Below are 26079 nucleotides of genomic sequence, written 5' to 3'. Positions count from 1 at the left end.
TATTTTGGATGTATTTCGCTTCTCTTGACAAAAAAAAAAACATTCTTTCTCATTTCCTTTCCTGTTAAAAAAAAAAAAAAACAGTGCGGTACATTAATCGAGATTGAGGAATACCAATTTAGGGTTTCGTTTACCTTTATATACAAATGTAAAATAGTGAGTAAATTCTTACATTATTTTTGCACGAGTGTACTCTTTGCCTTTCTAGAAAGAAGGATACAGTTTTTTGGCCGTATAGTAGTAGTGGTGAGTATAACGTGAAAAGTGGGTATGGAATTCTATTCTCAAAATTTATGGAATTAAAAGGTTCAGAGAAGGATAAAGAAAGAATAGGGGCGGAGGAGAAGACCTTCTCTGCAGAAGAAAATTGTGGAAACTGCCGGGTCCTGCAATGTGGAAGATACTAATTTGGAGAATCATTACTGATACACTGCCTGTGGGAGTCAATTTTGAAAGGAGAAATATTCAACTTGAGATAAGGTGCAAATTATGTGGATATGAAGAGCACAGTACTGAGACAATGGAACACCTTTTCAGGGATTGTGAAATTTCAAAGTGGCTTTGGGCATGCACGGAACTTGGTATTCGAGCATCACAAACACATAGGATGGATATTAGGAAATGGGTAATGCAGTGGATCAACTACTTAGAGAAACTTGAGGAGGGTACTAGTCGCATCATACGATTTATGGCTACATTATGGTGTATATGGTGTGTAAGGAATAGAATTGTATTCAAAAGGGAGAGCTTTCATCCATTTCTTTTCCTAAACTTATGGATCCAGGAAGTACGAAAAGCGGATGAAGCTATGCTTGTATGCAACAAGGATAAAGTGAAAAAGACCCAAGAGGCAGAGGAAATGGGTGATGAAACGGGAAAGTGGATAAGGGAGAGTAAGCCTTTCTTCGCGATAGGTGCACATTACAATTGTGAGTGCACTAGAGTTATGGTTGATGCAGGATGGAAGTCAAAGGAAAAGGCAAGCGTAGGATGGGTGGCGTACACTGAAACAGGTCAACTAATGGTGGAGAAGTACAAGGCAATCAAAGCTGAATCAGCCCTGCAAGCGGAAGCTTTGGGATTACACGAAGTTGTCCTTTGGGCTAAAGAGGAGGGGCGGTGGCATGTGGAAGTTTCGACTGACTGTCTACCTCTTATTGCTTTTTTTGCAGGTTCGGAGAAAGCTCGTCACATGACTAAAGAGATACTTGAAGATATTCTAGCTCTCAGTGGATATTTTCATTGTCTATCCTTTAGTTATATTCCTAGGTCATCCAATAAGGTGGCTCATAGCCTTGCTAAGAAGGCTATGACTAGTTAGTTAGGATCTTTGTCTTTACAGCTGTCAAAAAAAAAAAAAAAAAAGAGTGTAGTACATTTTAACGTTTACTAAAAAAAATTAAATTCATTAATTAGTCCTATAAATTATACTCCTACAAAATTGCAATTATTGTGTTGTTATAAGAGTGGCGAGAAAATGAAAGGAAGACAAAAAAAAAAAAACATTCCTCTTGCTTCAGAATAAGATGATATTTTGTAACCATTTTATAACCAAATGTGATCACTATTGAAAAACAAGTTATTATAAGTTGTAACAGTGGTTATACCATTGTGAACATAAAATTGTCACATATATCCGTCTGAAGTTTTAGATAAAAAGTAACCGTGAATTTGCGAAAAAAAAAAGAGGAGTAGGAGACAATGAAAAAGGAAGTGGGGTGGTAGAGTATGACCTATCAAATGAGAAAATGCAGTTTTTCTTCCCCAAAATGCGACGTTACCATTTTGACATTTTGCTATCAATACTAGCATCTCTACCTTTTTGGCTTCTTCTTTCACCTTTCTCTATGTCCTTCCTTTACTGCTATTTTCTTACGTCGAGACCTGTAATTATGTAAATAAATAGTGTTTTTAAGTATCATGTAGGACCTTATTCATGTGGGCTTCGTGTCACTTCTTTTTCCTTGTGTTTTGGTACTTATAAAGTTTTAACCTTTTTGATCCAAGGACATCTTTTATGTTCTTAAATTGACAATTTTTGAAGTACTTTCTATATTTGTTCCGTTTCAACATTAAGACAAGACATTGTAACCAAAAAAAAAAAAAAAAAACATTAAGACAGGACATTGGATATTGACAATTCGCGGAATAGCCTAAATATCAAATGTTACATGTAAGAAATTCACTTTAGGGGACCTTTATTTCACAGGATTTTATATTTAATGTGATTTTGAGAAACATTTGTTTGGTTGGAGATCGGAACTCCAATTCTCACTTATCAAAGGTGTTCATTGGTTCGGGATCGGACCGGACCGGATCGGACCAAACTCTTTGAATCGAAGACCAAATAAGGGTTAAGAGGTGGACCGAGGACCGGACCATATTAATATTGGTCCGGTCTGGACCGTAAAAACACGTGGACCGGACCGAGCCGGACCAAATGGACCAAATATTGTTGTCATTGACATGTTTTACCATATAAAACTAGAACTCGAGAAGTTTGTAACGATTAAAATAAACAACATTATTTCTAACTAAATTTAACTACATAATTACACATCTAATATAATACATGTAAACAAAGTAGAAAATAAAATCAATAATATTGCAATCTTAAAAATTCTTTTCTTATATAACTTCGGTCCATGGTCCGGTCCACGGTCCATTCGGTTTGGTCCAGGACCGGATCGAAGACCAAAGTAGAGTAAATAGGTGGACCGTGGACCGGACCAAATAAAATTCGGTCCGGTCTGGTCTTTGGTCCGGACCACTGAGTAAACAGAGCTAATCAAAGGAGGATTAGGTAAGCAACTACCTTTATTGTGGAAGAATTTGAGTCTATATGAAGGAGGGCTAGCCCGACCCAATCCGTCTCAAGGTCATAACCAGCTTGTCCTAGCCCGCCCTGCCCCTTGACCCGTCAAGCCTGGCCCCAGCCCTTAACCGGGTACAGGTAACATCCCCCTTAGTCCGGGCCGGTTATGGCCTGCTTTAATATGAAATACCAATTAATGTGAAATATGACAACTAAACTATCAACTACTACGCCAATGGTCGGGCCGGGTTGGAAGGTTGCAGCCCAGGCATGGCCCGAACATGAGAGTGGGTTGGGTTAGCCATGTGTCGTGCCAGCTTCTTCCAGCTCGAGTCCTGCAACACTAGCCCGGCTCGAACGGAGGAGTGAGCCGGGCTCTTACAGTTACGAGTTGGCCCGCACGGTTAAATAGCCCAATCAATTGCGAAGTACTTTACAATTCACATGGATTCATAAACTTATGGTTGATACTTGATAGCTTGTTACCAATAAAAAACTCTCCAAACAACTCCATACATACACATAGTAGTCCCCATTCATACTTGAGATAAGCACAAAATAAAGTAAAAACATCCCTTATTTTAGTACAAACCCATGTTGGGATGCCAAACACAATGAAGTCAAGAAAAATAAGGACAATAACAAGACAACCATCTCCATACAACACCAAAACCAAAACAAAACCAACTATCATCACCCACTCTTTTTAACCTCTCCTCCTTCGACTCTCTTCTCTTCCTCCTCTTTCTCCATGGCTTCTTCTTCTCCTTCTTTTCCTGACCCTAATTTCCTCCTCCCTTTTTATTCCCTACCCTTTCCCCCTCCCCCTTCATATGTAAATACCGCCTTTAACGATACCGAATCCTCTCCATTTCCTCCCCTCTATAATTTCTCCACTTACCCTACCACTTCCCCAATGTTCAACCCCAGTTCGAACCCTGATAGCACCAACAAAATGGTCCGAAAGCGACCCGCTTCCGAAATGAGCCAACCCTTCCCTCCCTTTTTACCAAACAAAGTGGCTCATAATCATGATGAGATGCCACTTGTTTGTGGGTTTTCCGGGTTACCCTTGTTCCCACCCGTAATTACTCGAAGCAATAATAGTAATTCGTCAATGGTCCCATCTCGAACCGACCCATCGACTAATACTTCGATGGACGATTCGAGATGGGTAGACGACATCATAAAAGACCTCATCCAAACCTCAAACACCATTTCCATACCTCATTTAATCCAAAACGTTAGAGACATAATTTATCCTTGTAACCCTACCTTGGGAACCGTGATCGAATACCGGCTCCGTTCCTTAGCCGAACCCATACCCGTACCCGTTTCTCCAACTCCACCCGAGTTACCCGTTTCATCAAAAGTCAACGTCCATAACAATCATAATATTACTCCACAATTCATCGACACGGCCCACACGGGTGCTAAGATCATTGACGATAAACCAAATTCCCCGTCTTCACCGCCGCTTTACACAGCGGTGGTAAAGGCGAGGGAGAAGGAGGAACGTCAACAAAGAAAAATAGACGAAAACGGGCTTCGCCTTTTGACGCTCCTTCTTCAATGCGCGGAGGCAATCTCGAATGAGAAACCGGACGACGCGTTGGAAATGATAGTACAAATATCCGAATGGGCGAGCCCATTCGGAACCTCAGCACAACGAATAGCAGCGTACTTTTCCGAAGCAATGTCGGCTCGGATACTAACAACCCGGCTCGGTATCCACTCCACATTTCCAACAATCCCATATTATCCGAAGCTAGTCTCGGCATTTCAAGTATACAACGGAATTAGCCCGTTTATAAAATTCTCGCATTTTACCGCGAACCAAGCGATACAAGAAGCGTTTCAAAGAGAAGACAGAGTCCACATCATAGACGTAGATATAATGCAAGGACTACAATGGCCTGGATTGTTTCATATACTTGCGTCGAGACCCGGTGGACCGCCTTTTGTAAGGCTGACTGGGCTGGGGATGTCCGCTGAGGCGTTGGAAGCGACAGGGAAAAGATTGTCGGATTTCGCGGAGAAGTTGGGATTGCCGTTTGAGTATAGAGGGATTGCGGAGAAGATTGGGAAGTTGGATTTGGAGAAGTTGGGTGTTAGTAAAAGGGAGGCTGTTGCTGTTCATTGGTTGCAGCATTCTTTGTATGATGTTACTGCTTCTGATGCTAACACTCTTGCTCTTTTACAAAGGTAAATTTACTTAACTTGCACTTTTTTCGTTCATCTTATTACGCTAAAAAAATTCTCAAATAAAATTCCATATTCTTAAATCTTATCGGATCTTCTAACGTGTGACCTAAGGAGACTTGGTTAGAATGAATGTGCATGTAAATAAAGCACTTGTTTTAGCAAGAAATATTAATATGACTTTCTGGTTAGGACCTGTATAAGACCGTCTTTTATAAGTCTTACTTGTAAATGAAAATTGGACCATCCATAATATCATTAACGATATTTATGAGAAAATAATCGAAGAAGCCACTTGCTCACAAGTTTGATCTCATCTATAGTGGGTGTAGGGGAGTGTTGCTATCATAGTATGGGGTGTAGGGTAGTTGTATAGTCGTGTAGGAAACTTATTGTTATACGAATTTAGATAAAAATTGTGTTGTTCTACACATTATTAGCCTTTTCATATGGCATATCAAAGTTATGTTCTTGGGGAACTTGATGTTGAGATATAATACTCCTTGTCTCCTTCCTATTCAGTTTAATGTTTTAGTTTCTTTAATATATGTGAGGAGTATTATAATAATGAAAGGGGAACATTATTAGGCTGAATAAGAAGAAATATAATGATACTATTGTAGAGTTACGGGTATGATTGCATGCATAGAGTCGTATAAGGATAGAAAATGGAGATGATCCTAATTAACTCATAATAAAAATAGAGAGGGTCCATTTCCAAAAAAATGATGGTGCATTAGGAGTAACTTCGGAATATCTATCATGGCATAGTCCATGCAATTCCCATGTGTTTTATGAAGTTATAGTGACTTATGTAATCCATTGTACATGTATATTTTGTACCTTTTCCATGGGAACAATGAGTTGACTATTGTGTCATTATATGCCCTACTTTTGCTTCTAAGATAATAGTGTGGTTCTATCTAGTTGCGTCTGTGGTGAGCTACTCACGGTAGAACTTGCTAATCAGTTATGGGTAGAATTATCGGTACTCTTGAGACAAGACTCACTCAAGACTACCAATAATCTACCCTAATTTTAGCAGTCTTAAATCGAGTCTCGAAAATTTAAGACTCAACTTAAGACTTTGGGTGGGTTTTGACCCTACTTTGAAAGAAAATTATCCAATGAGTGAATCTCATGTGTCATTTCTTTTTGTAAAAAAAAAAGTGAAGAAGTCTGAGCTAAGTCTAAACAATAAAGAAATAATAAAAGTTAGTGAAAAGCTGATGTGCCAGAGTTCTAAGAGTTGGAAGAGTCTTGCTAACAATCATACCCTGACATTGCAATAACAATACTTTGTTCTCCGTTTTGTTTTTGTTCTTATCATTTATTTACGTATGTTTTTTACACAAACATTAAGAAATGAGAGAGTGATCGTTCGAGAATATATGAATACATTAACTGGAAAGGTAGTACTCCGTATGTAGATGAAGACCACGGTGCATAAATTAGGTTTAACTATGTTGCTTGGAATTGAAGGGACGTATTTGACATGAGTGTGTGCCCAAGTGTTAGCACTGTTGTTTTGCAACAATTTTTCTAAGTTCTTTTTTGCTTAAAATGTGTCATGTTGCACACATGAGTATGTACATGAGGAAAATTAAGAGTCCGAGTAACATAGGTCTGAAGATGCTCAAGCTTTATATATGAACTCTTTCTGTCGTAGTCAATTGTTTACCTTTTATATTCATTGTGAGGGTTATTTTAATGGTGAATGAACATGATTGCAGATTGGCACCAAAGGTGGTAACAATAGTCGAGCAAGACCTAAGCCAAACAGGCACTTTCCTAGGAAGATTCGTAGAGGCGGTCCATTACTATTCGGCCCTCTTTGACTCCCTAGGAGCTAGCTACGACGAGGAAAGCGAAGAGAGACACGTAGTGGAACAACAACTTCTCTCTAGGGAGATCCGAAATGTTCTCTCAGTAAGTGGGCCGTCTAAGACCGGAGAGTCCAAATTCGCCAGCTGGAGGGAAATGCTACAGCAGTCTGGTTTCCGAGGGATCTCATTGGCAGGCAATGCCGCTGCACAAGCGACATTGCTGCTAGGGATGTTCCCCTGTGATGGGTATACTTTGGTTGAGGACAAGGGTACACTTAAGCTTGGGTGGAAGGACCTTTGTTTACTCACGGCTTCGGCTTGGAGACCTTCTAATGCTCACACTATGAGCACTGTTTGCGCTAGGAGCCAGTAAAATTGAGCCATGACAAGTTCGACACTTGGATATGTTTGTGTACGTGAAACCGACTTTGAATTTAAAAATAGACGATACAGATCAAATCTTATATGTTCGTTGTTGAATAGCACAAGTTTTCGAATCTTAGTCGGATTCACTCAATTACTTCTATATATCTCAGTAGTTCTTATTCATTACATTAGTCGAAATTAGATAGTATAATTATAATAATAGCGGTGTCTTGTAAATTGTAATCGATCCTGGAATTGAATTACGAGCTCGTTCCAAACTGAGACTGGAGGAACTTGACCACATTTGCATCCAACTGGAAGGCCTTGGCTAGAACATCGACCGAGATAGGAGGCTGTGATCCAAACACCGCGTTGGCAATCGTCACAACACCGGGGTTTTGGCTACTCAACCCAGCAATAGCCACAGCAGGGGAATTACCAACATTAAATTGAAAGTGAACGAGACCCTGTGGAAACACGAAAACATCTCCTTTGTTTAACACCTTAGTGAATAACTTGTTTCCGCCAGTTGCAAGGTTGGATGTGACAAAACCGACATAGAGGGTTCCTTCCATGACGGTCAAGACCTCGGTGGCACGAGGGTGGGTGTGAGGTGGATTGAGTCCGTATGGTGCAAAGTCAATCCTAGCCAACGATATACCAAGGGTGTTGAGTCCAGGTACTTGCATTGCTGTAACCATTGTGACATTGACTCCTAAGTTGTTGGGCTTCCCGGGTACGTCAAGCCCTTTGTAGAAAAAATCGTCGGGTGTTGCTTCCATTGGATTCTTGCAAAACATGCCATTCACAAACACTGCAAAGAAAGAAATGTTAGCCCGGAATTCGAGTACAAACGAATTGTATTCGCTTATCACTTATTAAGAAGATCGATAACTGTACTATTTTTAGTATTTTACTTTGTTACGATGCATGTCAAAAAACTTGTACGTCAAAAATTGAAAATAAACGACTTATATAAAAAATTGATTAGATTAACATGAACATATCGAAAGAAGACGTACGAGCTTGGTTCGGGTCGTTAACTCCGACGCAAAAATCTTGAAGTTGGGTTGGATCAGTAGCATAAGCCACAAAGGAAGTGAAGGCCATTAGTGCCAGAACAATAAAGGTGTTATGGTTCGCCATTCTTGGTCTTATAAGCTTTGTAGTTATTGCTATACTTAGCTTTGAAAGGAAGAAGTTATTGAGTTGTGGTTTGGATGATAATTAGCATGGGTAAAATGATGTATTTATAGTTGATTATAGTAATTTAAACTGTTGTTAATTTGAAGTGGTCATGCAAGCACATATAGAATTGGCAAGGTCGTATGCTGTTACTTATTGACATGTTCAAACTTTGTAACCCAACTTCATTTGGTTTTGTTTAAAAAATTCGAAAATACTCGCGATTCAAACAGAAATGTTCAACAATAAACTTTTATTGTGACACCAACTCATTTTCCCATATAAAGTTCGTGTATACAAATTCAAAGGGTTTCATACACTTATTATTAGTGACAAAGATTTCTGAATAAGTTAAGCATTCAAAAGATTTAACCAAGAACGTAGATATTGTTCCGTTTAATTACCCACTTACAATTTCTAGTCTAGAGAAGAAAATATCAAATATCAAGTGAACTAATCCAAAGAATTAGCAGTTGTGTATCAACTTCCCCCTGATTTGATACAATAAACTTTTGGAATTTTGATTGTGAGTGCAGTTAGTCTTGCTGAAGACGGATCGGAGCAAGTGACGGGTAATGCCACTCACAAAACGGATAGGGGGGACAAGGTGGGGGCACCTCCATGTGCTTCCCTCTCTCCTCTATTTGGGTCGTTTGTGAGAGGAAATGGTATCCGTCACTCCGGAGTGACGGATATGTGCTGTCTTCAATGAGATTTTTGTGTTGTGAGAATTAGTCCTTATTGATAGTAGTTGGTAAAAACTCTGGACTTGGGGAAAGTAATTTTGACAATTTAATTATGACCACGTCTCATTTTCTAGCGACATTTTTAAACAATATGTCCATTTTTTTTTGATAAGATAAGAAAGCTAGATCGATCCTCTGCGATATGACTAATCTATCCCATCCTTTCGAATGAGAGAGGTAAGTTGAAGTCACCGGCTTTTAAACCACCTCGAAAGAGTTGAACATGAATGTCCAATAGAAGCCATGAAGTCAGCAACTTTGTTGGCTTCACGAAAACAATGTTTAATTATCACTTCATCGAAAAAATGAAGATCTAATTTCACATCTTTGATGATACTAGAAATTTCCCAAGGAATTTGCCAAGTATTACGAATTGAGTTAATAACATAAAAATTATCACCCTCCACAATTAACTTTAAGATTACTAAATCATTAGCTGCTAAAATGCCTTCTTTTAAAGCGAGATCTTCTGCAACAAGAATACTATTGGATCCTCACTTTTTTGCTCCCAACAAAACGACATTACCATTATGACCCCTTATAGAATATCCTAAAGCAGCTTTATTGCCTTATATTCTCGATCCGTCAAAATTTAGCTTTAGGAAACCGTTTCTAGGTTTCTCCCACCAGATTTCTTCCTTACTACAAGTGATTCTAGCTTACTCGTCTTTCTCGGGATTGTTGAGATTCTTATGTCTAGTCTCATTCCAGGTCTTAGTACAGTTGGAGTTGGTAGTTGCTCCAATACTTAAGTGTGGTAATATTTGCCCCACATTGGAAGAATAGTGGGGGAGTATTGCCTTTATATATGAAGGTGGGTTAACAAATGTTAACTAGACTATAGAGGATAGACTATAGTCTCCCACGCGCGCGCCGCCGTCGCCGTCCGGCTCGTCACGTCACGTGACACGTGCGCGGGGTGGCCCCTTTTTGCTAGTGGTCTAAACTTTTTACATCGGATTCTTTCTAGCTGTTGTGATTTTATTACACAATCAATTCCGCATTCATTGTCCGATTTTATTACCATTAATCTCAGAATCAATGCCATTGATTTTTCGACTGTTGGAGGAGCCTTAGTTTTTCTATATAAACCTCACTAATCCACAGTCTTCAGACACAGAAAAAACATACAACTTCTTCTTCTCTATTTCATCTCTATTATATTCTGTCATATTGAGAACAGTTCCCACTTCCGTCTTTGGTATGCAACAATGTGCGGAAAGAGGCGTTAACCTTGGAATCGGTGACCACGAAACCCAAGGAGCAACTGTGTGGGGGTCTAACTGATTTAGGGCAGTGTCTTACACGACGTTTTGATTAAGGGTATTTTTGATCACCTAAGTTCATATTTCCTTCAATCTAAATCAGTTATAGAACTTTATGATCTTTGTTATACATTACTGTTTTTCTCTGTTTTTAAACAATGTCAAACCCATCCGGAAATTCTGACGATTCCACTGTCAATCGAGAATTTGTTACTGTCACTCCTAATGCCCATGTCAACCATTTCACTCACAAAATTGTCCCTGACCTTAGTAAGATGGAACTTTTAGATGGAAAAAATTATAGGAGATGGTCTGAAAAAATTCTGTTTTATTTCTCGCAATATGAAATTGACTATGTGTTATTTTAAGAATCACAATCCACACAATCCACTGAAGACTCTAGTTCGTCTGAGACTGTGAAACCCGATCCCAAATTTGCCAAAGACAATAAGACCGTTAGAGGCGTGATGTTACACTATATGGTTGATAATCTGTTTGACATCTACTGCAAAGCTAAGACCGCTAAATCAATTTGGGATGCTTTGGAAACTAAGTATGGTACTGATGATTTGGGTACTAAGAAATATGCAGTAGCAAGATGGTTAAAATTTCAGATTACTGATGGTAAACCTATAATGGATCAAATACATGAGTATGAAAATATGGTTTCTGAAGTTATTGGTGAAGGAATGGTGTTGTGCGAGTATATGCAGGCTAATGTTCTTATAGAGAAATTACCTTCTCCTGGTTGGGATGAGTATAAGAAACATCTGAGGCATAAGAAGAAAGATATGAAGTTGCAGAAGCTAATTGGTCATATCAAGATTGAGGATGCCACAAGGAGTCAGGACTAATGCTACTAACACTGTTAAGGCTAATGTTGTTGAATAAAGGAATACAGGTACAAACAAGAGGAGCTATGATCAATACAACAAACCACAAAATGCTGATAAATCAATAAAGACAATAACAGGAAATTGCTGGTGGTGTGACAAGCCTGGTCATCCCGTTTTTAAGTGCAAGACCAAGAAAGCTTATAAGGAAAGACAACAAAATCAAGGGAATCGCAATAATGCACATGGCGGGAAGTTCCAAAAGAAAGACAACAATCAACGTGGTGGCTACAAAAATTATAAATCTAACAAGCCACAAGCCAATGTTGTCGAGGGTTCAAGTGAGGGTGATGATATAATTGCTGCAATGGTGTGCGAAATTAATCTGGTTGTAAGCTTGGTGGAATGGATTGTTGACACAGGAGCTACACGCCATATTTGCACCAACAAGGATCTTTAAAAGAAGCTCAAAGACGTTGATGAGAAAGAGGTAGTGTATGTTGGCAACTCCAGCAAGGTTCCAGTCCTCGGCATTGGCAAGGTGCACCTGAAACTCACTTATGGCAAGGTTTTAGCTCTTGAAAATGTGCTCTATGTGCCTGATATGCGTAGAAATTTGATTTCTGGTGCTTTACTTAATAAGGCTGGTCTTAAACTTACTTTTGAGTCTGATAAGTTAGTCATGTCTAAGAATGGTCAGTTTGTTGGCAAAGGTTTTTGTAATGGTGGTCTGTGTAATACTACGGATTTTCTTAAGTGACTACTCGACCGAGTAGAGCCTACTCGGCCGAGTAGTGCTGTTGGTATGGTGTGTTTCGGTTCTGCCGAGGAATACTCGGCCGAGTATAGTGGATAATCGATCGAGTAGAGGATACTCGGCCGAGTATACACTTTACTCGACCGAGTATCCGGTCTGGCGAAGCGTATTTTGACGGTTTGATTAGGGAATGTTTAAGGTTATTTTTATATCCCGCGTCAGTTTCTAAAACCTATTTCAAACTTCATCATTTCTACGTTTACCCTAATCACTCCCTAATCACTTCCTAATCATTCCGTAGCATCGTTGTGTGTGTAATATTCGTGGTTCTTGCGTATAATTCCTCATTCTACTGTTGGTAAGTTCTACCTCTACGTTATTTGTATTCTTTGGGGTTACTGTATACATATATGGAATTGGGAATATGGGGGATTGTGCAATGTGTAATTGTGTTATGTGATTATTGTATAGGATAAGACTTCGTAGAGGAGCCTTTCTGATTGTCCGAGTTTCATTATACTGTTGATTGCTAAGGTAGGGTTTCCCTACTCAGTTTACTGTTCATTGTTAAGACATGTTGTTTTGTAAAGTTTGTTATCTGCTGATCATCGGAGTACGAGTGTTGTGGTGATGGTGTTGTTGTGGAGATGTTGTGAAGGCTGTGATGTTGTGTGATTGTGATTGTGGTGGAGTCACTTGCGGGAGTGGCTTCACACCCTAATTCGCCCTCCGCGGAACCCGCCACGGGAGGGGATGTGCATATTAAGGGATAAGGATTGTTAGTCGCTCGTTGATGAGCTGGACTAGGTGGGAGCGGCTGCGGTCACCCATTGGCGGCGAGGATTACCTGTTGCGATGGGTAATCTGGCAGGGCTACGCACTTTGGTGTGTAGTCAGTTACTGTGTGAGATCGGAAGACTGGGGTTGGAGGATGATCAGCTAGTATCTCGTTTGTCTGTCTTATATTGTTTGTGTAATACTGACCCCGTTATTGTTGTGGAATCTGCGGTGATCCATTCGGGGATGGTGAGCAGGCTTGACAGGTATTGCTAGTGGTGAGCTTGGGGCAGTCATGGGAGCGTTGTCATCACCAGTCATAGCATCACCGTTCGAGTCTTAGTTTTGATTTCATTAGTTGTCAGACATTGGAGTTGTATTGTTGAATCAGTTTTTGGATTTTGGTTGATGTAAACTTTAAACCTTTATGACATTTAATAATTATGCTCAGTTCAGACGCTTTTGATATGTACTAACCTCGGGAAACCGAGATGGTAACACACTTTCGTGGTAGGGTGGTCCTAGTAAGGCACCTTGGTATGAGGGGGTGTTACAAAGTGGTATCAGAGCCGAAGATTCCGGCACCTAAACAAATGAATCTAATGAACTTAGGGAGTCTAAATAAAATGAACCCGGGGAGAGTTGTTTGGAGATACCGCAAAGACTCGGGAGATGTCCCGGAGTCGCAATTTGGCCCTCATTAACTCGAGCCGGTCACATGGGGAAGTGTGATGAGAGTTGTGTCTTGTATGTGCATGTTTGTGAAGGTTCCTGTTGATGATAATTGATGGTTGAGGAATGTATATGTGGGATTTGTAGTTTGGTGATTTGAGAAATAGTTGAGGGGACGGGTTTGTGAACTTTTGGTGTATCGGATTAAACTTGTGCATGATTTGTATGATTATATGTTTATAACATGGCATTCAGTACCTGTTGATACATGTTTGTTGGGGGAAATAGAAAGCATGATAGGGTACTTTTACTGTTTAAACCCGTCTACAGTATGGCTCGACCGAGCAGGGCAGGTACTCGACCGAGTAGGGAGTACTCGGTCGAGCAACCAAGCACTCGACCGAGTATTGTTTGGCAGTGAGTAGCAATGGCTACTGTATGTGTTTACTCGACCGAGTAAGAAGGTATACTCGACCGAGTAGTGACTACTCAGCCGAGTATTGGTTTTACTCGACCGAGTGTTGTTTCTGGGTTTTTGACATTAGCTACTGGAGTCGAATACTCGACCGAGTATCTAGGATACTCGACCGAGTATGGTAGTATACTCGGCCGAGTGTTCCTTTGGCGGAAGAGTGTTACATTTTGAGCCGTAGGCTTTTGTGCTTACGTTTCTTTGTTTCTTATCGGCTCAAAATGCCGCCCAAAAGAACCCCCGCACAGATCCAAGCTTCTGAGATGACTCTTGATGAGGTTGCTCGCATGATTGAGCAACAAGAGGCTCTCCTTGAAGCTCTCCGAAATGCGGGAAAAAGGAATGAGAAGCCGATGGATGCTACTCAGCTCAGCATCATCATTGCTCGCTTCAACCCTGCCACATATGAAGGGGTAGGTGAACCAAAGCTACTCGAGAAGTGGCACCGTGAGATTGAAGCTCTCATGGAAATGGTTAAGTGCCCCGAATACATGATCATCGAGCAGGTAGTGTACTACCTGAGAGGTGAAGCTGCAGTTTGGTGGCAAAACGTCAAGGAAGATGCTATAGCTTATTACCAGGCTGAGGGTTTGGGAGCTATTCCTTGGTCCGGGTTGAAGAGCGCTATGAGAGAGCAGTTTGTGCCGGAACATATCCGACACAAGATGAGGTCCGAGTTTGATTCCTTCACCATGACCGAGGAGATGACAGTCACTGACTACTATCATCAGTTTATGGAGCTATCTCGTTATGTTGACGACATGTAGCTAGGACCTAGGGGTCTAGCTCTCCGTTTTGAGAGGGGTTTATCTGCCAAGATCGTGAGTCGTATGCCAGCTGGGGTTGCTACGGACCTCAAGGAAGTGTACCTAAGAGCGGGCCAAGCTGAGAGAATGGTGGATCTCTCAAGAGAGATTGATGAGAGGACTGCTGCTGAAAAGAGGAAAGCTGACAGTGGAATCAACAGTCAGTCGGCCAACAAGAAAGGGAACTTCAATCACGCAAAGGCTTTTTCTGGTGGAGCTGGTTTCTCGGGGGGATCTCGTGGTTGGGGAAAGAATGGAGGTCGGAGTGCGAGTGACAACTATAACCTTACATGCTTCAACTGTGGTGAGGTAGGCCACAGGAGACGGGAATGCACGAGTTACAGGCCCGACACTGGTTCAGGAGCGCGGCAAGGGAATTTCTCTCAGGGGCCAACTCAGAGCTTTGCTAGTAACCGACCAGGAGGATCATGGGGCAACAGAGGTGGACAGGGCTACCAGGGCAGTTATAACCGCAGTGGTGGTGGGTCATATCAACGTCAGAACAACAGCACCACCCAAGATTCCGCAGCCAAGCCAAGTACCTCCAATGCTTCGGTTCAGGGTGGAGGACAGAAAAACAGTGGGAAGCTTTTCATGATGGACAAACAGGAAGCACAGGATGATACTCATATAGTTACCGGTACCTTTCTTGTTCATAATGTACCATCCTTTGTTTTGTTTGATTTAGGGGCTACACACTCTTTTGTGTCTAAGGGTCATGCCGTGTCTATGGGTTTGGATAAGTTTGAAGTTGTAAAAGATGATGTGTTCATACCTTCAGGGGAGTCGGTGTCATGTCTCAAGTTGTATAAGGGTGTGTCTATGGTGGTTGGAGGGGTAGATTTACCGATATATCTGTTAGAGTTTCCTATGGATGGGTTTGAGGTGATTGTCGGGATGGATTGGCTGGGTAAGTATGATGCCAGGATAGATTGTCGGCAAAAGAGAGTGTCTTTAAAGGGGCCTAAGGGTGTTAGGGTGTCTTATAGAGGGTTTATGGTGAAACCTAAGTGTAAGTTCATAGCTGTGATGACTTTAAAGTCATGTTTGAAGAAGAAGTGCCCCTTGATTCTCTGTCATGTGAGGGATGACCGAGTAGAGCCGCCGACAGCTTCTGAGATACCTGTGGTGAGAGAGTTCGAAGATGTATTTCCTGAGGAGATACCGAGTTTGCTTCCCAAGAGGGATGTTGATTTCAGCGTGGAGCTTAAACCGGGAACAAGTCCGATATCCAAAGCACCGTACCGTATGGCACCTAAGGAGTTAGCAGAGTTGAAAAAGCAGATACATGAGTCGCTAGGCAAGGGTTATATCAGGCCTAGTGTGTCACCGTGGGAAGCCCCAGTTCTTTTTGTAAAGAAGAAAGATGGGAGTATGAGACTGTGCATCGATTACCGAGAGCCGAATCGTGTCACAGTGAAGAACAAGTATCCTTTGCCTAGGATTGATGACCTGTTTGATCAGCTAAGTGGAGCAGGTGTGTTTTCCAAGATTGATCTGAGGTCAGGCTATCACCAGTTGAGGATAGCAGATGGGGATATTCCTAAGACCGCGTTCCGATCTCGATATGGTCACTATGAGTACGTGGTGATGCCTTTTGGGTTGACCAATGCACCAGCAGCTTTCATGGATTTGATGAACCGGATCTTTACACCGTTCTTGGACAGGTTCGTGGTTGTCTTCATCGACGATATCTTAGTCTATTCTAAGACTAAGGAAGAGCATGATGAGCACTTGAGGATAGTCTTGTAGACTCTGAGAGAGAATTAACTTTATGCTAAGCTATCTAAGTGCGAGTTCTGGCTGGAGGAGGTGGCTTTTCTGGGCCATGTGATATCTAAGAAAGGGGTATCTGTGGATCCTAGTAAGATTGAAGCTGTAACCAAGTGCGAATCACCGAAGAATGTTGCTGAGATTCGGAGTTTCTTAGGCCTCGCTGGTTACTACAGGAGATTCGTGAAAGATTTCTCTACCATAGCATGGCCCATGACGTCTTTGATGAGGAAAGAGACCAGATTTGTTTGGGACGAGAGTTGTGAGACGGCGTTTCAGACCTTAAAGGAACGCTTGACCACAGCTTCTATCCTAGCTTTGCCAGAGGGATGTGAGAACTTTGAGGTATATACCGATGCTTCAAAGAATGGTCTTGGTTGTTTTTTTTATGTAGGCAGGGAAAGTCATCGCTTATGCTTCAAGGCAGCTGAAGCCATATGAGGAGAACTACCCTACTCATGATCTGGAGCTGGGTGCAGTTGTTTTCGCTCTTAAGATTTGGAGGCACTATCTTTATGGAGCAACCTTTAAGGTGTTTTCTGATCATAAGAGCTTAAAATATATCTACACTCAGAAGGATCTTAACATGCGACAGAGACAGTGGATGGAGCTTATCGGAGATTATGACATGGAGATCATCTATCACGAGGGTAAGGCTAATGTTGTTGCAGATGCTCTGAGTAGGAAGAGCGTTCATTCACTATGTACATCCATGTCCTTGCTAAAGCTGAGGGATGAGATGTCTAGGATGGGGATCTTTATGATAAGGAAGGGAGATACCATCTGGGATTTGACGATCGAGCCAGAGCTGTATGAGAACATCAAGAGTAAGCAGGAGCTTGATCCTAAGATTCAGAAGTGGAAGTCAAGAGTAGAGAGTGGGACGGTTGCCAGGTTTTCTATCCATACATATGGGAGTGTTCGTTTTGATGGGAGATGGTGTGTTCCTGAGGATGCAGAGTTGAGGAGAGTGATCTTGACGGAGGCTCATTGCACCCCTTATTCAGTTCACCCGGGTGGTGACAAGCTTTACAAAGATCTTAAGAAGACTTTCTGGTGGCCAAACATGAAGAAAGATGTAGCTGAGTTTGTGGCCAGATGTTTGACATGTCAAAGGGTCAAGGGTGAACAAAGGAGACGACAAGGTAAGATACAATCTTTGGAAGTACCTGAGTGGAAGTGGGAGTCGATCTCTATGGACTTCATTGTGGGGTTGCCTAGGTCACAGCAAGGTAACAACATCATCTGGGTGATTGTTGATCGGTTAACCAAGTCAGCTCACTTTGTTCCTATGAAAGATACTTGGTCTAATATGCAGCTGGCATTGGGTTACAGGAGGCATGTGGTTCGGTTACATGGTATACCTAAAGATATTGTTTCTGATCGTGATGCGAGGTTCATATCCAAGTTTTGGCAAGAACTACAGGAGTTGATGGGTACAACCTTGAAGATGAGTACAGCCTTTCATCCAGCAACTGATGGTCAGACAGAATGAACCATCAAGACCTTAGAGGACATGTGTTATGGAGTTTGGGGGCAGCTGGGAAGACAGGCTTGATCTGATCGAGTTTTCATACAACAACAGTTATCATACGAGCATCGGGATGTCACCTTTTGAGGCTTTGTATGGCCGGAAGTGCCGAAGTCCAGTTTGTTGGGATGATAGTTCTGAGACAGTGGTTTTAGGGCCACAGCTGGTACAGGATATGGTTGAGCAAGTCCAGTTAATTCGACAAAAGATGAGAGCAGCTCAAGATCATCAGAAGAGCTATGCCGATTTACACCGCAGGGACATTGAGTTCGCAGTAGGTGACAAGGTCCTTTTGAAAGTGTCGCCTATGCGAGGTGTGATGAGATTTGGGAAGCGGGGTAAGCTAAGTCAAAAGTTTATAGGTCCTTATGAGATTTTGGATCGTATAGGCGAGGTAGCCTTGCCACCAGCTTTGGATAGAGTCCACAATGTTTTCCATGTTTCTCAGCTTCGGAAGTACGTGAGTGATCCATCGCATATCCTTGAGATGGAGAACATCGAGCTTGATGAATCCTTGTCCTACGCCGAGATTCCTAAAGAGATTCTTGATCGCAAGGTTCGTAAGACAAGAAATGGTGAGACGGTCTTACTCAAGGTCCTTTGGTCTAATCATAATGTGGAAGAGGCCACATGGGAACCCGAGGAAGCCATGCGAGAGCGTTTTCCTAGTCTTTTTGATCAGGTATGTTTGGTTACGAGGATGTAACCGTTGTCTTTTTAGGGGGGTAGGAGATGGTCGCGGTTGTGTTTTGTGTTATTTTTTTGAGTCGGGTTAGTGGGTTTTGTGGTGTCTTGTGTGGTTCTTTGGAGTTGGTAAATGCTTGTTAGTGTAGTCTTTTTGCGTTGTGTAGTGTCTTGTTTTGGGGTGGAGTGTGAACTTCGGGACGAAGTTCTTTTTAAGGGAGGAAGACTGTAATACTACGGATTTTCTTAAGTGACTACTCGACCGAGTAGAGCCTACTCGACCGAGTAGTGCTGTTGGTATGGTGTGTTTCGGTTCTGCCGAGTATAGTGGATACTCGACCGAGTATCCGATCTGGCGAAGCGTATTTTGACGGTTTGATTAGGAAATGTTTAAGGTTATTTTTATATCCCGCGTCAGTTTCTAAAACCTATTTCAAACTTCATCATTTCTACGTTTACCCTAATCACTCCCTAATCACTTCCTAATCATTCTGTAGCATCATTGTGTGTGTAATCTTCGTGGTTCTTGCGTATAATTCCTCATTCTACTGTTGGTAAGTTCTACCTCTACGTTATTTGTATTATTTGGAGTTACTGTATACATATATGGAATTGGGAATATGGGGGATTGTGCAATGTGTAATTGTGTTATGTGATTATTGTATAGGAGAAGACTTCGTAGAGAAGCCTTTCTGATTATCCGAGTTTCATTATACTGTTGATTTCTAAGGTAGGGTTTCCCTACTCAGTTTACTGTTCATTGTTAAGACATGTTGTTTTGTAAAGTTTGTTATCTGCTGATCATCGGAGTACGAGTGTTGTGGTGATGGTGTTGTTGTGGATATGTTGTGATGGCCGTGATGTTGTGTGATTGTGATTGTGGTGGAGTCACTTGCGGGAGTGGCTTCACACCCTAGTTCGCCCTCCGTGGAACCCGCCATGGGAGGGGATGTGCACATTAAGGGACAGGGATTGTTAGTCGCTCGTTGATGAGCTGGACTAGGTGGGAGCGGCTGCCGTCACCCACTGGCGGCGAGGATTACCTGTTGCGATGGGTAATCTGGTAGGGCTACACACTTTGGTGTGTAGTCAGTTACTGTGTGAGATCGGAAGACTGGGGTTGGAGGATGATCAACTAGTATCTCGTTTGTCTGTCTTATATTGTTTGTGTAATACTGACCCCGTTATTGTTGTGGAATCTGCGATGATCCATTCGGGGATGGTGAGCAGGCTTGACAGGTATTGCTAGTGGTGAGCTTGGGGCAGTCGTGGGAGCGTTGTTATCACCAGTCATAGCACCACCGTTCGAGTCTTAGTTTTGCTTTCATTAGTTGTCAGACATTGGAGTTGTATTGTTGAATCAGTTTTTGGATTTTGGTTGATGTAAACTTTAAACCTTTATGGCATTTAATAATTGTGCTCAGTCCAGACGCTTTTGATATGTACTAACGTCTGGAAACTGAGATGGTAACACACTTTCATGTTAGGGTGGTCCTAGTAAGGCACCTTGGTATGAGGGGGTGTTACAGTCTGTTTGTTCTTGATGTTGAAATGAATGTATCTACTTCTGCTGCTTACATCGTTGAGTCTATTGATATTTGACATTCTAGACTTGGACATGTTAACACTAAATCCATTAAACGCATGAAAACAATGAACTTGTTGTCTAATCTGATTTCTTATGACATGGATAAATGTCATGTATGCATGGAAGCAAAGCACTCTAAGAAACCTTTTAAGGAAGTGACCAAAAGACAAACTGAATTGTTAGAACTTATCCACACCAATTTAGCTGATTGTAAGAATTGTGAGAATAAAGGAGGTAAGAGATATTATATAACTTTCGTGGATGATTGTTCGAGATATACTAAGGTTTATTTATTAAGGAATAAAAATGAGGCTGAGGATATGTTTATTATTTATAAGGCTGAGGTTGAAAACCAACTTGATCGGAAGAGTAAGCGTGTAAGGTCTGATCATGGTGGAGAATACAAATCTGATTCTTTGGTGGAATTTTGTAAGAATATTGGTATTATACATGAGTTTTCAGCCTCTTATACCCCCGAACAAAATGGTGTAGCTGAAAGGAAAAATAGAACTTTAAAGGATATGATGAATGCTATGTTACTATCTTCTGGGTTATCTGATTTTATGTGGGGGGAAGCTATCCTATCTGCCTGTCATGTTTTAAACCGTGTACCTCATAAGAAACTTGATGTGACACCTTATGAGATTTGGAAGGGTTATACACCTAATTTGAGGTTTCTAAAGGTTTGGGGTTGTCTAGCAAAAGTTGCCTTACCTGCTTTTAAAAGAGACAAAATAGGACCTAAAACCATTGACTCAATTTTTATGGGTTACGCGTCTAATAGTGCAGCCTATAGGTTCATGACCAAAGATGCGAGTTCGGGTTTTTATGGTAATATTATTGAATCTAAAGATGTTGTTTTCTTTGAGGACCTTTTTCCTTTGAAACCTTCTTTGAGGCAGGACTCGACCTTTGATGCTTCTTCCCATGAGGATAATGATGGTAGCTCCTCGACCCATGTTGACACATCTAGTGAACCACCAATAGAACCGAGAAGGAGTAAGAGACCTAGAGTTGAGAAATCGTTTGAGCCTGATTTTCTTATGAAGGAGGATGGTAGATATCTAGATGATGAGTCGGTTGACATGTATATTGTGGAGGAGGATCCTATGACCTATGATGAGGCTATGAGATCAGTTGATGCTTCTTTGTGGAAAGAGGCTATTGATAGTGAGATTGAGTCCATTATGTCTAATCATACTTGGAGATTGTTGACTTGCCTCGTGGTTGTAAGCCTATAGGGTGTAAATGGGTGTTTAGGAAGAAACTCAAAGCTGATGAGACTATCGATAAATTTAAAGCCATGTTGGTGGCTAAGGGTTTCACCCAAAAGTCTGGTTTAGACTATTTTGACACCTATTCCCCGGTCACTAAGATTGCTTCCATTAGAGTAGTGATGTTTGCTATTGCTTCCATGTATAACTTTCTTGTTCATTAGATGGATGTGAAAACTGCGTTTTTAAATGGTGAGCTCGATGAAGAGATTTATATGGATCACCTGATGGTTTTATAGTGCCTGGTCAAGAACATAAAGTTTGTAAACTTGTTAAATCTTTGTATGGACTTAAGTAGGCACCGAAACAATGGTATGAAAAGTTTCATAGTGTGATTGTTTCTCTTGGTTTTAGAGCTAGTGATGCTGATACATGTATCTATGTGAAATCCAATGCTAGCGGTAGTGTTATTATAACACTTTACGTGGATGATTTACTTATCTTTGGCACTTCATTAGATGTTATTGATTTTACTAAAAGCATGCTTAAAACTTCTTTTGAAATGAAAGACATGGGTGAGGTTGATGTCACTCTTGGTTTAAGAGTTTTAAAGACTAGTAAAAGTAGTTATTGTCTGAGTCAAGCTCACTATATTGAGAAAATTTTAAAGAAGTTTGGTTATTTTGATATTGAGCCCGCTAGAAAACCTTTTGATGCTAGTGTGCACTTAAAAAAGAATCTATCTTAGAGTGTGGATAAAGCTGGTTATGCTAAGATTCTTGGTAGTGTTATGTATCTTATGTGTTCATCTCGTCCTGATATTGCATATTCTGTTGGGAGATTGAGTAGATATACTCATAATCCCGGTCATGATCATTGGAGTGCATTAGTTCGTTTGCTTAGATATCTTAAAGGTACAGCTGATTTTGGGTTATCTTATTGTGGTTATCCTCTAGTTTTGGAAGGATATTGTGATGCTAACTGGATCTCGGAGAGTAAGGATATACACTCTACCAGTGGTTATGTTTTTACTTTAGCAGGAGCAGCTGTATCTTGGAGATCATCCAAGCAAACGTGTATTGCGAGATCTAAAATGAAATAGGAATTTATAGCTCTCGAATTGGCTGGTCGAGAAGCATAATGGTTGAGAAGTTTGGTAGCGGACATTCCTCTTTGGCCAAAGCCCGTGCCATCCGTGCCGTTACATCGTGACTCGCAATCTGCCATTCATGTAGCCAAAAATAAGGCTTATAATGGCAAGAGTAGGCATATATGCCTAAGGCATAAATGCATAATATAGTTTGTAACTTGATCATGTTTGATGTTATTTCTTTAGATTATGTGAGGTCGGAAAGTAATATTGCCGATCCATTGACAAAGGCCTTAAACATGAAACTAGTTTCAGAAACTGCTAAAAAGATGGGATTGAGCCCACCTACGTAGTGCTTTTACGATGGATACCCAATCTGGATTACTAGATTCAATGAGGTCAAACGAAATCGTCAGGCATTGCTTGTATTTTTATTTATCTTGATGAATAAAGAAGGTTATTCAGTTTATCCCTTTTTAGCACGCTTATTTACTGCAGAGATAGGTTGGACAGGTGGTAGTCCTTAATGAGTTCCATACCTCAATGATTTGAGTGGTGTATGTAGTACACACTTGATGGACTCACCTATGTGATTGTGGAGTGTTGACCGCCTCCTATGAGAATATATGTGGGCTATTCTCTAATACAATCATGAGACAGGGTTTTTTCATGGGGCCATATGTTACTCGAGGGAGCTGTTCTCATTTCTTGCTATTTTTCAGGTTCAAGTCTACGTTCACCTGGTTATAGCCTTTTTCTCATATTCTTTTTCTTATTTCTTAAGTTTGGACCAAGTGGGGGGATTATTGGAGTTGGTAGTTGCTCCAATACTTAAGTGTGGTAATATTTGTCCCACATTGGAAAAATAGTGGGGGAGTATTACCTTTATATATGAAGGTGAGTTAACAAATGTTAACTAGACTATAGAGGATAGACTATAGTCTCTCCACGCGCGCGCCGCCGCCGCCATCCGGCTCGGCTCGGCTCGTGTTCGTGACACGTGCGATTTTTCGGCTGTTGGAGGAGCCTTACTTTTGCTATATAAACCTCACTAATCCACAGTCTTCAGACACAGAAAAACATACAACTTCTTCTTCTCTATTTCGTCTCTATTATATTCTGTCATATTGAGAAAAGTTCCCACTTCCGTCTTTGGTGTGCAACAATGTGCGGAAGGAGGCGACCCCGGAATCGATGACCACGGAACCCTAGGAGCACTTGTGTGGGGGTCTAACTGATTTAGGGCAGTGTCTTACACGGCGTCTTGATTAAGCGTATTTCTGATCAGCTAAATTCATATTTCCTTCAAGTACTATTATTACATAAAGTAATAAGTTTGCTTATATCGATAATAACATTATTAAAGATAATGTCATTTCTATAAAACCATGCATTCCACCAAATAAAAATAATCTTAATGAAATCACCTTTTGGAATTAAGTCTTTGAGATAATTAAGTTTCATTAGAAAACTTTGACTTGCAATATTATCATAATTTGACAAAAAATCGTTGAAGCTAATAATGTTCATGTCTTGGATAACAGACCCAATAAAGGGAAATTTTTAAAAGAAATGATCTTTGTTTGCAATAGGATAGTTGTACAAAACACAATGAGGTGGGACATCAATATGACTTTTGAGAGCCTACCTTTCGTTGGGAGCCCGCCAACACAAGCTTTCCAAAGGAAAAATTTCAACTTTGGAGGAATATTCAATTTTCAGATCCATTGAAATCCACACTTGTCAAGAGCTTGATCGAACAAACCTTCGCTAATCAAGTTGCTGTTTTGGTAGAGAAATTTCCATCCACGGACATCCCCCAAATGAGAGTATCCAGAATATCATTATGTGGCAGTGGAATGTTAGTAATCTGGTTCACAATATCGTTGTTTACTAAATTGGATAATTTACAAACATCTCATTGTTTGTCAAAGGTTATAAAATCTTTAACCAAAAGATTAAGATCACAGCTACTATCATCATCAACCATACTGCTGGTGAGTGGGTGTGAGAAAACTCAATTATCAGACCAAAACTAAATCTGGCTACCATTACCTACCAGCCATCCCAGTCCTTTTCTAAATAGAGTCTGAAGACTCATAAGTTTACGCCATTGCTAAGAAGATACCGAATTAGGCTTATGATCAAAGAGTGAACAATTTCTCAAGTATTTTTTAGATATCACTCTGACCCATATACTTTCCTTATCCATAAAATTTTCATTTGAAAAGCTTTATTAGTTGCTTTCGAAAATTTTATTCCCAGTCCACCAATCGCTGTCGGTAAACAAACTTTATGCCAACCAATCAAATTAGGGGAGCGTTGTGAAGAATTCTTATTCCAGAGAAACTCTCTATTAATCTCATCTAATCTATTATGCATTGATGAGGGAAGAAGGAAGCTTTGCATTTGAAAAGTTCCCTCCGAGGCTAAATTAGTATTGAGCAGAAGTAGTCTACCTGCTTGTGATAAAGAATTCGCTTTCCATTTCGATAATTGAGTGCAAGAAGATTGAATAATTTTGTCGATAGTATTTTTAGTTACTCTGCTATCAATTATAGGACATCCTAAATATTTACCCAGATGAACTTCCTCGTTCATACGAAGAATACCTCTAAAGGATTCCCGTAGAGATCGCTCAATATTTCTAGTGCATTGAAAAGTGGATTTGTCAAAATTAACAAATTGTCCTGATATTGTGCAAAATTTATCTAAAATAGACTTAATGGTTCTACAACCCTGATTAGAAGCTTAAGCAAAAATGATAGTATCATCCGCAGAAGTTAAAAAAAGGATTTTCTCCACCCCAAATCCAATTCTAATACCAATATCACTAGAGCTAAGATCACTATTCTTTTGTACAGATCTTGCTAAAATCTCGGCGCACTTAATAAATATATATGGCGAGAGTGGGTCTCCCTGACTAATACCTCGAGATGGTCTAAAAACGTCTCCAGGTGTTCTATTTACTAATATTGAGAAGAAAACAGTTTTTATACATTCCATAATCAAAGAAATCCATTTAGCATTAAAACCCATTTGCTTAAAAGTTTCATCACTCGAGTACTCATTGGGCTCGAAGAGTGGTTAGTGCACATGCCCTCTCATACTATGTGCTAAATTTTCACTTCGTGAGATATTTATTTCTTAGTAGCCACAAGGCTATTGTTGCCTTATTTTTTAGCCTTCTTGTATGAGTGTAGGACCAAAATAATGTTGGAAATTATGGCGGTAAAAGCCAACTTGGTTTTGTCCAAGTTTTTCTTTGATGTCCCACATCAGTGGATTTTCCCCTTCCCCTTTGGTTTATATTAATTTTTTGTCTTTCAGTAGTTAATTGTGTGGGGTCAAAGAGGCTTTTGTTGGGATTATTGGGCCTGTGGGTTTGGGGTCCAAACACACATGCGCTTGTGGGTCGGCCTGACTTGAGCTCGGGCTTGGGTTTGGGTGGAGCACATGCGGTGCGGGCCTTCGCCC

The 26079-nt window shown here is 40.7% G+C and overlaps 3 protein-coding genes across 3 annotated transcripts; 2 read left to right on the top strand and 1 right to left on the bottom strand.

Annotated features, from left to right (window-relative positions):
• The first annotated feature begins 391 nt into the window (after positions 1-391).
• On the top strand, positions 392-1321 carry LOC141613077 (uncharacterized). The gene has a single exon (XM_074431814.1). It carries the CDS (start codon positions 392-394, stop codon positions 1319-1321), a length of 930 nt encoding a protein of 309 aa, XP_074287915.1.
• A 1963-nt stretch (positions 1322-3284) lies between these two features.
• LOC141611360 (protein SCARECROW-like) lies at positions 3285-7345 on the top strand. The gene is made up of 2 exons (XM_074429885.1): positions 3285-5020; positions 6751-7345. The coding sequence occupies exons 1-2, from the start codon at positions 3567-3569 to the stop codon at positions 7214-7216; spliced, it is 1920 nt and encodes a 639-aa protein (XP_074285986.1). The 5' UTR covers positions 3285-3566; the 3' UTR covers positions 7217-7345.
• Positions 7346-7454: 109 nt separating this feature from the next.
• On the bottom strand, positions 7455-8434 carry LOC141611361 (germin-like protein). Its single transcript, XM_074429886.1, has 2 exons — positions 8232-8434; positions 7455-8023 (listed from the first exon to the last, which is right to left on the bottom strand). The coding sequence occupies exons 1-2, from the start codon at positions 8353-8355 to the stop codon at positions 7470-7472; spliced, it is 678 nt and encodes a 225-aa protein (XP_074285987.1). The 5' UTR covers positions 8356-8434; the 3' UTR covers positions 7455-7469.
• Positions 8435-26079: the final 17645 nt, after the last annotated feature.

Source organism: Silene latifolia, chromosome 11, assembly GCF_048544455.1.
Source record: "Silene latifolia isolate original U9 population chromosome 11, ASM4854445v1, whole genome shotgun sequence".
NCBI classification, from domain to species: domain Eukaryota; kingdom Viridiplantae; phylum Streptophyta; class Magnoliopsida; order Caryophyllales; family Caryophyllaceae; genus Silene; species Silene latifolia.
This window is presented reverse-complemented; position numbering and strand designations above follow the sequence as displayed.

Bases quoted from the DNA above. Each gene is read 5' to 3' on its own strand.
- LOC141613077 (XM_074431814.1), top strand. From the start codon at position 392: ATGTGGAAGATACTAATTTGGAGAATCATTACTGATACACTGCCTGTG.
- LOC141611360 (XM_074429885.1), top strand. From the start codon at position 3,567: ATGGCTTCTTCTTCTCCTTCTTTTCCTGACCCTAATTTCCTCCTCCCT. The intron at 5,021-6,750 runs GTAAATTTACTT...ACATGATTGCAG, and splicing joins ACTCTTGCTCTTTTACAAAG to ATTGGCACCAAAGGTGGTAA.
- LOC141611361 (XM_074429886.1), bottom strand. From the start codon at position 8,355: ATGGCGAACCATAACACCTTTATTGTTCTGGCACTAATGGCCTTCACT. The intron at 8,024-8,231 runs GTACGTCTTCTT...CTTTCTTTGCAG, and splicing joins TAACGACCCGAACCAAGCTC to TGTTTGTGAATGGCATGTTT.